Source organism: Cervus canadensis, chromosome 28 (assembly GCF_019320065.1).
Source record: "Cervus canadensis isolate Bull #8, Minnesota chromosome 28, ASM1932006v1, whole genome shotgun sequence".
NCBI classification, from domain to species: Eukaryota; Metazoa; Chordata; class Mammalia; order Artiodactyla; family Cervidae; genus Cervus; species Cervus canadensis.
In genome coordinates, this window is record NC_057413.1 from 26,111,760 (window position 1) to 26,125,710 (window position 13,951).

General features: G+C 43.8%; 2 protein-coding genes across 3 annotated transcripts in view; both read right to left on the bottom strand.

The window, feature by feature from the left end:
- Positions 1–6,353: 6,353 nt before the first annotated feature.
- The window catches only part of LOC122429360 (boLa class II histocompatibility antigen, DQB*0101 beta chain), a 174,375-nt gene continuing 166,777 nt past the window's right edge, over positions 6,354–13,951 (bottom strand). For both annotated transcript variants that reach the window (XM_043449602.1, XM_043449603.1), the window contains exons 2-5: positions 12,983–13,252; positions 8,143–8,424; positions 7,558–7,668; positions 6,354–6,909 (exon numbers count right to left, since the gene is read on the bottom strand). In XM_043449602.1, coding sequence (XP_043305537.1) covers positions 6,896–6,909; positions 7,558–7,668; positions 8,143–8,424; positions 12,983–13,252 — 677 coding nt within the window. In that variant the 3' untranslated portion in view covers positions 6,354–6,895. The remainder of the gene's footprint in view (positions 6,910–7,557; positions 7,669–8,142; positions 8,425–12,982; positions 13,253–13,951) is intronic.
- Positions 6,354–13,951, bottom strand: part of LOC122429363 (boLa class II histocompatibility antigen, DQB*0101 beta chain-like) — a 61,335-nt gene continuing 53,737 nt past the window's right edge. The window contains exon 5 of the mRNA XM_043449608.1: positions 6,354–6,909. Within this exon, the coding sequence (XP_043305543.1) occupies positions 6,896–6,909 (14 nt within the window). The 3' untranslated portion in view covers positions 6,354–6,895. The remainder of the gene's footprint in view (positions 6,910–13,951) is intronic.

A 13,951-nucleotide genomic window follows, 5' to 3' on the forward strand; every position in this document is an offset into this window, starting at 1 on the left:
ACAATTGCACTCATTTCCAAAACTAGTAAGGTTATATTCAAAATCCAGCAATCTAGGCTTTAGCAGTATGTGAACTGAGAATTTCCAGATGTTCAAGCTGGGTTTAGAAAAGGCAGAGGAACCGGAAATCAAATTGCCAACATTCACTGGATCTTAGAGAAAACAAGAAAATTTCAGAAAAGCATATACCTCTGTTTCATTGACTATGCTAAAGCCTTTGACTGTGTGGAACATACAAACTGTGGAAAACTCTTAAAGAGATGGGAATACCAGATCATTTTACCTGTCTCCTAAGAAACCAGTATGCAGGTCAAGAAGCAACATTGAGAACCTTGTATGGAACAACTGACGGGTTCAGGACTGAGAAAAGTGTATGACAAGGTTGTTTATTGTCACCCTGTTTATTTAATTTATATGCAGAGCACATCACGCGAAAAGTTGGGTAGGGTAAGTTACAGGCTGGAGTCAAGATTGTCCCGAGAAATATCAACAACCTCTGATATGTGGATGACACCACTCTAATGGTAGAAAGTGAAGAGGAACTAAAGAGCCTCCTGATGAGGATAAAGGAGAGTGAAAAAGTTGGCCTAAAACTCAATATTAAAAAAACTAAGATCATGGCATCCGGTCCAATCACTTCATGGCAAGTAAAAGGGGGAAAGGTGGAAACAGATTTCCTCTTCTTGGGCTGTAAAATCACTGCAGATGATGATTGCAGCCATGAAATTAGAAGACGATTGCTTCTTGTAAGAAAAGCTATGACAAACCTAAACAGTGTGTTAAAAAGCTAAGAGATCATTTTGCTGACAAAGGTCCATATAGTCAAGGCTATGGTCTTTCCAGCATCACGTATGAATGTAAGAGCTAGACAATAAAGAAGGCAGAGCACCAAAGAAATGATGCTTTTGAACTGTGGTGTTGGAGCAAACTCTTGAGAGTCCCTTGGACTGCAGGGAGATCAAACCAGTCAATCATATAGGAGGTCAACCCTGAATACTCTTTGGAAGGACTGATGCTGAAGCCGAATCTCCAATACTCTGGCCACCTGATGTGAACAGCTAACTCATTGGAAATGACCCTGATGCTGGGAAAGATTGAGGCAAGAAGAAGGGGATGACAGAGGATGAGATGGTTGGACGGCATCACCGATTCAAAGGGCATGAACTTGGGCAACCTCCAGAAGATGGTGAGAGACAGGGAAGCCTGGTATGAAGTCGTGAAGAGTCAGACACCACTTACAGACTGAACAACAAAATTTTGAAAATCTCAAGTGTTAAAAGAAGATCATCTCAGTAGAGGAAACAAAACAAAACTAATAAAACAGACCTATGTTAAATTGTCAGATACTTCTATCATTAAGAAATGAGAAATGCCTGGAAGTTCTGAAGGAAAATTATTTTCTGTTAATAAATATATATCTTTGCAAAATCACAATCAGGTACAAAGAAAGACTATAAGTACTGTTAGACATGAAAGGATACAAAATGTACCTACCACATATTGAAAGCTGATTAAGAATGTGAATTAGTAAAGTGAGGTTGTTAATCAGGAAATAAGAATGTACTTGGGGAATGACATCAGCAACATGATCAAAAAGAGTCTTTCACCAGTATCTCCCTCTCAACAACAATCTGACATCCATCCCTGGACAAAGATGTCTTTGTGGGAGCTATGGGATCCAACATCATATGCTAAAGAATCCAGGAGTCTCACCCACCCAAGCATCACATAACAAGCATACAGACCGTGGTCATGGCTAGGGACCCTGCAATGGCCCATAAACTGGCTCAGAGCTTCTTAGCTATGATCTGGAAGCCCCTGGAGAACAATTTTAGACACTCTGTGGAAGTCCAACTTTCCAGTGGAGAACTTCAAGGACACCACTGGAGCAAAGAAATATAATTTGGACACATTGGAAAGAGGAAGAGGAAGAGTCTCACTCCTCCCCAAGGCAGCGCAGCGTGGTGCCAGGAAGGACCTTCTCAACCCATGAAGTATCCTGGTGGGGAAAGTGAGAACTTGTGAGGGAACATCTGTCTTCTTCAACTGTGCAGGAAACTGCCAAAGAGATTCATTTCTCTCTTACTCTATCCAGAGTACCATGTCATGAGCTACATAACTGGGGTGGGAAGAGGCTGGTAAGGTGGCAGATAGAACTCTAGGAAGATACGAAAAAGGCACAGATTCCTCAAGAAGTCTACTAACAATCCACTGGGGATGCCTCACCATTGGATCCCGTCAACCTGCCCAGGCACTCCTAGCAGTTCATGCACCTCCCCCATACACACTCCACACTGTGTCAGCTCCCTGTGTGCACTCCTGACAGCAGCAAGAGTGAGCTCTGGCAGACAACTAAAAAGTAGCACAGAAAGCCAGTCCAAAGCCAGTCCCTGGAGGCCAGAGAGAACAGGAACTTGAACTTCAGCTCCATTCTTGGGGAAGCAAAAGGGAAGCTGTCAGCATCCAGCATGTTGCATTGCAGAATCAGGAGAAGGCATACAAGTTCAAGAATTCTGTCACAGGAAAGAACAAGAAGTGTGGTGCAGGCACATCCATAAAAAGTTTGAGAGAGTCTCAGAAGAATCAACAAAAAAAAGATATTGGAAAACTGAACGAATGTTTTGGCCAACACAACATTTCTTTTCTGAAGTCAGCTAGTAAAGACTAGTATGGATGTGAGAGTTGGACCATAAAGAAAGCTGAGCACCAAAGAATTGATGCTTTTGAACTGTGGTGTTGGAGAAGACTCTTTAGAGTCCCTTGGACTGCAGGGAGATCAAGCCAATCAATCCTAAAGGAAATCAGTCCTGAATATTCATTGGAAGGACTGATGCTGAAGCTGAAACTCCAATACTTTAGCCACCTGATGTGAAGAACTGACTCATTGGAAAAGACCCTGATGCTGGGAAAGATTGAAGGCAGGAGAAGCAAGGGATAACAGAGGATGAGATGGTTGGACTGCATCACCAACTCAATGGACATGAGTTTGAACAGGCTCCAGGAGTTGGTGATGAACAGGGAAACCTGGCATGCTGCAGTCCATGGGGTTGCAAAGAGTCGGACATGACTGAGTGACTGAACTGAACTGAGAGGAGATGATTGCTACTTCAAATGCAGAGACAGAAATGCAAGACTTCAATAAACATGAAAAATCAAAGAAACATAATATCACCAAATAATCAAAATAATCTTCCAGTAACTGACACCAAGGCATGGAAATCTATAATTTACCCAATGAAGAGTTTAAAATAGCTCTTTTAAAGAAACTCAATGAGTCACAAGAAAACACAGTAAGACAATTCAGTAAAATCTGGAAAACAATACATGAACAAAATTAGAAGTTTAACAGAGAGATAGAAATCATAAAAAACAGAAATTAGGAATATGAAAAATACAATCAATTAAATGAAAAATGCAATAGTGTCAAGAATAGAGTATATCAAGCAGAAGAAAGAATTAGAAGCTAAGAACTTTGAAATTATCCAAGTCAGAGTAAAACAAAGAAAAAAGAATGAAAAGTGAAGAAAGCCTAGGTGATCTATAGAATATCATCAAATGTAACCTTCTGTAAACTACTGGCATCCCAAAAGAAGAGAGAGGAAAAGGCACAAAAAGCTTATTTAAAGAAACAATGGCTGAGAACTTACAAAATCTGAGGAAACAGTTGGATATAAGTGCATGAAGCTCAAAGGTTAAGAAACAAATGCAACTTAAATAGATCTTCTCAAAGATGCATTATTAAAAAACTGCAAAAAATCAAAGATAAGAAGATAATCTTAAAAGCAGCAAGAAAAACTAAGCTGGTAATTTACACAGAAAACATAATAAGGATATAAGATTTCGCAACAGAAAATTGACTTTTAAGGACAGAGAATTACAACATATTCAAAACTTGCTGAAAGAGTCTGGGTCAGGAGGTAGCTGAAGGAAGGTCATGAACTCACCTCCTCCAATGGACAAACTCAGTCTACAGCTACAAACGGAATAATTTCCTCTGGAAGAAAAAAAAATCTAAAAACCGGTTCAACAAAGCCTGCACATCAGGCAAATGAGAGGAAAACCACATCAAGGCAGGAGAGGTAGAGTCATAAGCTTGCCATAAACCCCACCCTGGGCACAGCAACCCACAAATGGGAAGGAACTCAAAGCCAAGAGCCTCTCCTGAGGAGCAAGGGGTGTGATCACAACAATGGGAACCCCAACCATTAAGACCTGCACCTAAGAGACGAGCCCCCCCAACATCTAGCTTTGAGAGCCAATGGGTCTCATGGTTTGAGTGAACTCAAAAATGGCTCTAAAAGGAATCACACACAGACTCACTTAACCCAGGTCCCAGTGCAGAAGCAGCCATTTGAAAAGTGTTCAGACTTTATGGGAATGAGGCTCATTTGATGACCTTAAAGTGTCAGCCTAAGGAACAAGGGTCTGCTGGGATATACTCCCAGGACAGAGGCTGGCAGGCACCATTTGCTCTCTCTTTCTTCTATGCTAAAGTGGGCAGGCATCTATTTTTTTATTCTAGGAATTTTTTTTTCTTTGCAGAGGTTCAGTCTTTAACTCCTCCTTTGCATCACTGTAGCCAGCAGGTGCTGGCTTTACACTTTCCCTGTGCCACCCTCCAGAGCACCACTATGTCATGCAGGTGAGCTTTTGCATAGGCTGGGTGTCCCAGTTTTTATGCTTGCCACCCAGAGGATACCTTTGGATCACCTGGCTCTGGAGGCCATGGAAGTTTGCAGTCCATCGGAGCACTGCACAGTGAGCAGACGGAAACACACTCCCAGTCTTTCTAAGAAAGAGGCCTATTTTTTCATCCAGGAACTTTGGTATGAGGGCAGGTTTCTGGTTTGACACAGTTCTAGGGGGCTATAGAGGTGCTTTCATGAATCAGAAGCCAGCAGACAAAATCTTTGCACACTTCCCCTGCCTTGCTCCAGCTCACTGGTATCTCTCAGGAAACAGCTTATATATTTGTCCGGTGCCCTAATTCTTCCAGCTGGTACCAGGAGATAATTCTACATTGTCTGGCTCTGGTGACTATTGGCGCTTAGGCTATAATGCTTAAGCACTTAGGCTATTTGTTAAAGCACTATAACAAATGTAGAGAAGTTCTTAAATAGTTACCAACCCAGGGCACAGCAAGAGGCAACGATATTTCTGTGAAAGAGGCCTATTAGCTTACCACCATAGCTTTAGCCTGAGGGGTAGGTTTCTAACTAAACACAGATCTAAGGATGACTTTAACCCTTTCCAGAGACCTTTCAGAGTGGCATTATCATTTGACTCTCCCCTGCCATGCTCCCCAGTGCCAATGACTCTCAGAAGGGAGCTCTTACACCCATCTGGGGCCCTGGATTTTGTGGCTGCAAGATTCAACATCTATGTGATACATCACATTAACAAATCACAGAATAAAAACCATGATTATCTCAATAGATGCAGAAAAAGCTTTTACAAAATTCAACCCTTGTTTATGATAAAAATTCTCAACAGAAGTGGGTATAGAGGGTTTATGTGCTGTGCTAAGTCACTTCAGTCATGTCCAATTCTTTGTGACCCTAGGGACTGTATGTAGCTGGCCAGGCTCCTCTGTCCATGGGATTCTCCAGACAAGAATACTGCAGCAGGTTGCCATGCCATCCTCCAGGGGATCTTCCCAACCCAGGGATCAAACCCACATCTCCTGTGTCTCCTGCATTGGCAGGTGAGTTCTTTACAAATAGCGCCACCTGGGAAGCCTCAACATAATAAAAGACACAAACCCGCTGTCAACATCTAGAGGCTCAAACAGTAAAGAATCCACTTCCAGTTATATTAATAATATAGGTAAGTCCTGAGGATGTGATGTGCAGCATGGTCACTATAGTTAATGATACTCTATTGCATATTAGAAAGTTGCTAAATCTTTTAAGTTTGACTATTGCTTTAATTATTTTGACCCATGGTAACCCACAAACCTCTCTGTGACACCAAAGATTGTCACAGGTATTCCTCATTTCATTCAAAATATTGCAAAGATTGTACTATTTGCAATTCTGTTATTTGGAAACTAAAATAGTCCACAAATTTCTTTAACAGGGCACAATAAACTTCAACACATGGAAATATGCTAATGTGACTGAACGAATGAAGATATAGCTGCAGCTTTCAGGGCTGGAGTACTGCTCTGCCTATTGTATCTTATGTGACATCTCAGTTGTGACACAGGATGTCTGTTAGCTAGACTTCTTATAGTGATCATTTTGCAATATAAACAAATATTATGTCACCATGCTGTACACCTGAAATTAATGTTGTATATCAATTATGCCTCAATAAAAATTCTTAATAAACAAGAAGGCTCAAGGTACAGATAATTTATATTCATGTTTAATTACAATATACTCTATAACCAGGTAATGGTTTCAATGTGCTTCCCTTGAATGATCTGCAGAGGGAGAATGCAAACGGAAACATCCCTTGGGGTCTGAGTAGATGCTGTTGGCAGTGCACAGGCAGAGGCCCCAGGGTCCAAGCAGGAAGCAGCATCACAGTCAAATCCTTAGGGCAGGGGTCACAAGGGGTGACCTGGTGACTGTGTCAGAGTTAATATAAGCAGACTCTGATCTCAGAGGAGGACAGGCTGAACATGGGAATGAAAATGGGAATAGAAAAAATTCTCAGGGTCTGAGCAGACACAGTTGGCAGCACACAGGAAGGCGCAGAAAGCAGCATCGTTACAGCCAGATCCCTGTTGGGGCGGGTGGTCACAGGAAGTGACCTGGTAACTGCATCAGAGTCACTGTAGGATCTGATCTCAGAGGAACAGGCTGATGGGCAGCTGGGAATTCTGGGCAAGAAGAGGCAGCTATTACAGAAGAGCGAAATCCAATCTCCATCAAAGTATCCTCAGGAGTCAGTGCACGAGTCCTGTAGAAGAGAGAGTGATCACACCCAGCACCCTGAGGGAGGTGCCCCTCACCTCCTCTAAGGTCCCTGCAGCATCAGACAGAAAGTTGAGCTCCAGGGCATGTCATCATCACCCCCCTACATCTGAGTAAAAGTGAACCTCCCAAAGAGGATGCAGCACTCCAGGCTGACACAGATGTGTGGGAGGCTGGGGAGCAGTTGTTATCCTGCTGGGGGATATGAAGATTTCAATCTTTTCAGTAAATGTAATGATAACTCACCTTCTTTAAATTTGTTTCCTTCCTGTCCATCATACAAAGTCTTAACTGCCCAAAGTTAAAATTCCCCAAATGAATGAAACTGTCACTGGAAGAAAGGCAAGTCAGTGCTCTGACCCTCTTAAAAGAGGAAGCTTCTGGAAAGGATTCTGTGAGACAATGAACTTTAAGGAAGCCCTAGAATGAACTCCACCTGCCCGTTTTGTGGCAGGGCTACCTTTCAATCAGTAAAATAAGACTTCAGTGTTTCACTAGGTTGTTTGTTTCTTCCCGCCAACACCTTAACCTCCTTTATGTCAGGGTCAGGAAAAAGAGCTACATCTAGAGACAGAAGCATCCCTGAGAAGAGGGTCTCAGCCAAAGTCTTCCCCATTTCCCCAGAGTTCCTTACCCTTCTGGCTCCTGTGACGGATAATGAAGCCCAGCCCGAAGAAGATCAGCCCCAGCACGAAGCCCCCAACACCACTCAGCATCTTGCTCCGGGCAGACTCAGACTGTGCCCCTGGGGAGCAGAGCCTGGGTGTCAGCGTTTGTGTCCACATCCCACAGTGTCCCTTGAGAATCCTGAAGTCCAGTCTGAGGTACAGGAGGTGGAAGTACCAGGGGAACTCAGTTCTTCATTCTAACCACCCCCAGGTGAGGGACCCAGCAAAAGATCCTTGGACAGAGTGGGCAGGTGAATGAGGAGGGAAAGCAGGTCCCTGCCCCTCAAGGACACATTCATAACCTTGGACCTGTCAATCCTGCAGAGCTCCCTGGGCTGGGCTCTGGGGCCATTGTGTGTGCAGTGAGCTCCTGTATCTGGAAAGACAATGTAATTAGGCTCTTCCAATGCCCCTGCTATGAGGTATGAGCACTCCTGTGTCCTGTGATTTCAGTAGGGATGCTGGGCACAAGGGATGAGAGGGCATGGACCTGGGAAACTGCCTGCCCTGTCCTGTAGGGCCCACAGTGAAAGGAAACCAAGTGCCCTTACGCCACTCCACCATGATGGGGCTCTGGAGGCTGGGGTGCTCCACGCGGCAGGTGTAGACATCTCCTCTCTGGGGGGTCATTTCCAGCATCACAAGGATCTGGAAGGTCCAGTCCCCATTCCTAATAAGAGGTGTGGACACAACGCCAGCTGTCTCCTCCCGGTCATTCCGGAACCACCGAACCTTGATCTGGCCTGGATAGAAATCTGTCACTGAGCAGACCAGCAGGTTGTGGTGGTTTAGAGCCTCAGTCCTGGATGGGGAGATGGTCACTGTAGGTTCCACTGAGGGAGGAACAGACAGGAAAACACACAGTGAGACATGAGACCGCACAGCATGTCTCCCATAGAGAAAAGTCTTTCCTTGGTTCCAGAGTGGGAAGATCCCTGGATTCCAAGTCTTGGATTTGGATTCAAACTTGTCCACAGTATTAGCTTGAATAGAAACATTCATCAGTTTACTCTTTGGAGTCTCAAGAGATAAATGTCATCATTCTATGGGAGTTACTTTGTTGACACTGATAAAAATGAAGCACTTTTAAATTATAAATTGCTATATTATACAGGTTACTATTTATTAAAAATTTTTTAATAAAAATTAAAAAAACCCAGACTTGTTTTCCCTCATACCTATTGAAGGTGCCCATCAGGACTAGTTTCTCATGACTTATGCGAGGTTAGTCCCAGTGCTCCTCACTGTAGAGAAAATTCAACTGTTTTGACTCTCATATGCTGGTCATGAAATGATCAACACGAGTCATGGAATAGCAACACGGACTGAGAATTAAGAAAGCACAGACATTCCTGCATGCGTTTATGCAAAGTTGCTTTAGTCACGTCCAACTCTTTCAACCCTATGGACTGTAGCCCGCAAGGCTCCTCTGTCCATCGGATTCTCCTGGCAAGAATATTGGAATGGGTTGCCATGCCCTCATCCAGTGGATCTTCCTTAACTAGGGATCAATATACATTTCTGTGTACAGTAAAATAGGACAAGAGTAACCATCACATCCTTCCTACAAAGCAGTTCTTCTCAAATGGGCTACATCTATAATCCTCAGCCCCGTAACACAGAATTTGAGAGCAAGAGCACTTCTCACATGTTGCTGGTCAACAAAGCATTTCTCTCAGCTTTAGTCTTATCTTACCTCCAATGTGATTCTGTGGTGAACACCCCACAGAAATCTACATAATTAAAAACATACACTCTGTCTCTACTTCATTTATGCCACATATACTTATTTGATTAATCTGTTGATTCACTTATTCATTCATTCAACAATTATATATATGACAATTTGGATTCTCTGGTAATCCAAAGATAACAACAGACCATAGGCGCTGCTTTTACAGACATTGCAATCTAGTAACAGAAACCAAACACACACACAATGTTACAAACTTAGTCAGTCAGTCAGTTCAGTTGCTCCCTTATGTCCAACTCTTTGCGACCCCATGGACTGAAGCACACCAGTCTTCCCTGTCCGTCACCAACTCCCACAGCTTGCTCAAATTCATGTCCATTGAGTCGGTGATGCCACCCAACCATCTCATCCTCTGCCAACCCCTTCTCCCCCCATCTTCAGTGTTTTCCAGCATCAGGGTCTTTTCAAACGAGTCAGTTCTTTGCATGAGGTGGCCAAAGTATTGGAGTTTCAGCTTCAGCTTCAGTCATTCCAATATTCAGGACTGATTTCCTTTAGGATGGACTGGTTGGATCTCCTTGCAGTCCAAGGGACTCTCAAGAGTCTTCTCCAACACCACAGTTCAAAAGCATCAATTCTTCAGTGCTCAGGTTTCTTTATAGTCCAACTCTAACATCCACATATGACTACTGGAAAAAACCATAGCTTTGACTAGACGGACCTTTGTCAGCAAAGTAATGTCTCTGCTTTTGAACATGCTGTCTAGGTTGGTCCTAGCTTTTCTTCCAAGGAGCAAGCATCTTTTAATTTCATGGGTGCAGTCACCATCTGCAGTGATTTTGGAGCCCAAGAAAATAAAGTCTCTCACTGTTTCCATTGTTTCCCCATCTATTTGCCATGAAGTGATGGGACCGGATGCCATGATCTTAGCTTTCTGAATGTTGAGTTTTAAGCCTTTTTCATTCTCCTTTTTCACTTGCATCAAGAAGATCTTTAGTTCTTCTCTGCTTTTTGCCATAAGGATGATGTCATCTGCATATCTGAGGTTATTGATATTTCTCCTGGCAATCTTGATTCCAGCTTGTGCTTCATCCAGCCCTGCATTTCACATGATGTACTCTGCATATAAGTTAAATAAGCAGGGTGACCATATACAGCGTTGACATACTCATTTCCCGATTGGGAACCAGTCTGTTCCATGTCCAATCCTAACTGTTGCTCCTTTACCTGCATACAGATATCTTAGGAGGCAGGTCAGATGGTCTGGTATTCCCATCTCTTTCAGAATTTTCCACAGTTTGTTGTGATGCACACAGTCAAAGGCTTTGGCGTAGTCAATAAAGCAGAAGTAGATGTTTTTCTGGAACTCTCTTGCTTTTTCGATGATCTAATAGATGTTGGCAATTTGACCTCTGGTTCCTCTGCCTTTTTTAAATCCGGCTTGAACATCTGGCAGTTCACAGTTCACCTACTGTTGAAGCCTGGCTTGTAACATTATACAAACTTTGTAACATTTTGTATTTTTGAAAGAAAAGAAAGGGAACCTGAAAACAAGCAACACTGATCAAACATCAGGTTTGCCCATACCTCAATTCCTTTATCCTCTCAAATATTGCTCACATATTACTCATGGTGAAATACAACACACTTCCTTATCTATTCTACACATCTTATCCTCTACCTCTCCAGTTGTTTCACTGCGTCTCCCTCATTCTCTTAGTGTGAAACTATAGTAAATCTTTCATACATGTTTTATTTATTTATTTGATAACACATTACATACTCTCATTTTCTTTTCCCCCCGATTTCCTTTTAACATTCAAGTGAGTTTAACTACTAGCTGCCTACCCTATTCCATACCCTCGCTTTTAAGAATAACTTCCTTGTTCAGAAATCAGACATGATTATCATGTATGTTCTCTATAGAAAACATTCTGTGATTCTTGCAGAAGCTGGGCTGGGTTAATGAGAACATAAATGTGAACATAAGTATAACTGGGACTTGCTGAGGTCAGGAGGCAATCTTGTCACCCCAGTTACATGGTACTCATGAGCCATCATCTGGAAAGAATCATGTTTTCAATTGGGACTTTAACTCTTGTTTAGGTCCTCCTTGCTGGAGTCTGATTGAAATCTTGGTCGGGTATGTGGACTTACAAAATCTGACATCTCAAATAGACTGGGAGTGAAAAATGAAGGTCACAAGTTCAAGAGAGAAATGTTAGAGTAATGTTTATGGAAAAATAACTGAAATAGCAAAAAAATATAAGTATATATTAATACTTGGTATCATTAGGATAAAGAAGGTAAATGAGTGTAAAGTAAGCTAAAAGTTATGTGAATATGTATAGATAACACTGAGGTCAGACTAGGGATTAATCAGAGAGTTTTCAATCACCTCAATACATCATTTTGTCCTACCAATTTGAAACTAGGCAGGAACAGACACACACTGCTGTCTCTGGTCATAACTGGCTTTGCTTCCATTAGACCCTATAAACATTAGTAAGGAACATAATGACTGTTGTGTATTGGGGGACACTTCAGGACAGTGAATAACTGTGTAATTACTTAAACTGTTTATATGTACCAACATTAGCATATATAAAGTGTTGATGCTAACTGTTAACACCCAAGGTTGTGAAATTAAGTGGCATAATACAGACAGTATTTGATAATATAATTATCTAGAAATAGGTGCCCATTAAATGTGTATAATTAACTTTCAGAAGGTGTACCCCTGAGGTGGATGGTGATGTTGGGGGTATGGAGGGAGAGGATAGGGTTTAGGCCTAAATAAACCTGAATAAATTTTTATTCAATTAAATGGCATAGACTTATTTACCCCAAAACTCCAACTCTTTTTATTATGCCATTTGTTGAGCTTTTCTAAGAAATTGTAACTCAGCCTTACAACACCATTCAAGCGTTGTTTCTATTTTTAATAAACACTTTTTTCCTCAGACTTTGCGTTCACAAATTCTAAGTTGTTAAGATACAAGTCAATAAGAGTTAACTTTAATGGGTTAAGTAAAATAGTAAAGAATAATTAATAAAATCAGTTTTTAAGACTCGATTTACTTGTTTTCTCTTGAACCTAAATGGATGGAAAACCAAGTACATTTATGCATTAATTTAACAAAGGTTTATGCAACTCACACTACCTGCCAATGTGTCAACAGGCACTCGGTAATAACTAACACCGTCCCTTACTCGAAAGAGGTCCAGAAAAAGTGATACAGTGACATCATTTAAGAAAGCAAGTTTAAGTCGAATAATGACGTGAAACCAAAAAGTGAAAAAGGTATTATTTCATGACTGTAATTTATCACTACGTGCGCAGGGTGCCCTGAACTAAGCAATGGAGCAGCCCTAACCAGGCGGAGCGGTCAGACTTCGGGAAGCAACACACCAAAGGCGCGAGCGAGGTGGGAACGAGCTGCGTTAGTGGAGAGAACTGCCCAGCGCGCGGCCTTCAGAGGTGACCACACTGGGCCCGCCGCGCCGCCTTTGCGGAGAGAGGTCCCGGGCTCCGAGTGTCCATTCCCCTCGGGGCCCGCGGTCCCCGCCCCGCCGCGCAGGCTCCCCGGCCTCGCTGTCCCCTCCGCGGGCCTGGGGACTCCGCCCCGAGACCCGGCCCCTCCCCGCGCTGAGCCTCGGGTGGAGGGCGGGCCCCGCGGAGGGCGGCCGGCACTCACCTTGGCGCTGCCAGGTGAAGGGGGCATACACCTGGTAGTTGTGTCTGCACACCCTGTCCACCTCGGCCCGCGTCCGCTCCAGGAAGTCCTTCTGGCTGTTCCAGAGCTCGGCGTCCGGCCGCCCCAGCGGGGTCACCGCCCGGTACTCGTTCACGTCGCTGTCGAACCGCACGTGCTCCTCCCGGTTGTAGATGTATCTGGTCACGAGCCGCACCCGCTCCGTCCCGTTGGTGAAGTAACACAGGCCCTTAAACTGGTACACGAAATCCTCTGCGGGGAGACAGCCGCTCGGTCAGGCCTCAGCCCCACAGCCCCACGCGGCGGCCGCTCGGCCAGGTGAGGAGGTGCCGGCCGCCGCCAGCTGCGTCCATAAACCTGAAAACCTGAAACCCGCCGCCTCTCAACCCCTGTCCCCTGCGGCCCGGCCCTGCACCTCCCGCTGTGAACCCGGGTCCTCCAGCGGCTCTTCCCCGGGCCTCCCGCCCGCTCTGAGGGCGCCCGGGATGTGAGGAGGCCGTGGGACCTCAGTAAACTGAGGAGGCTGAGAACTCAGTAAACGGGGCATGTCTGTCGGGTTGATTATCCCTCCCTCTGTACTTAGAGGGATCGGGATGTTCTCACACGAAATCTCACTTTCCCTTGAACTACTGAGAACCTCAGAGGCAAAGTAGTGTCGACGTAAACCCGAGAGTTCAGGGAATGACAAAAGAGGAGATAGAACTGCCATATGACCCAGCAATCCCACTTCTGGGCATACACACTGAGGAAACCAGATCTGAAAGAGACATGTGCACCCCAATGTTCATCGCAGCACTGTTTACAATAGCCAGGACATGGAAGCAACCTAGATGCCCATCAGCAGATGAATGGATAAGGAAGCTGTGGTACATATACACCATGGAATATTACTCAGCTGTTAAAAAGAATTCATTTGAATCAGTCCTAATGAGATGGATGAAACTGGAGCCC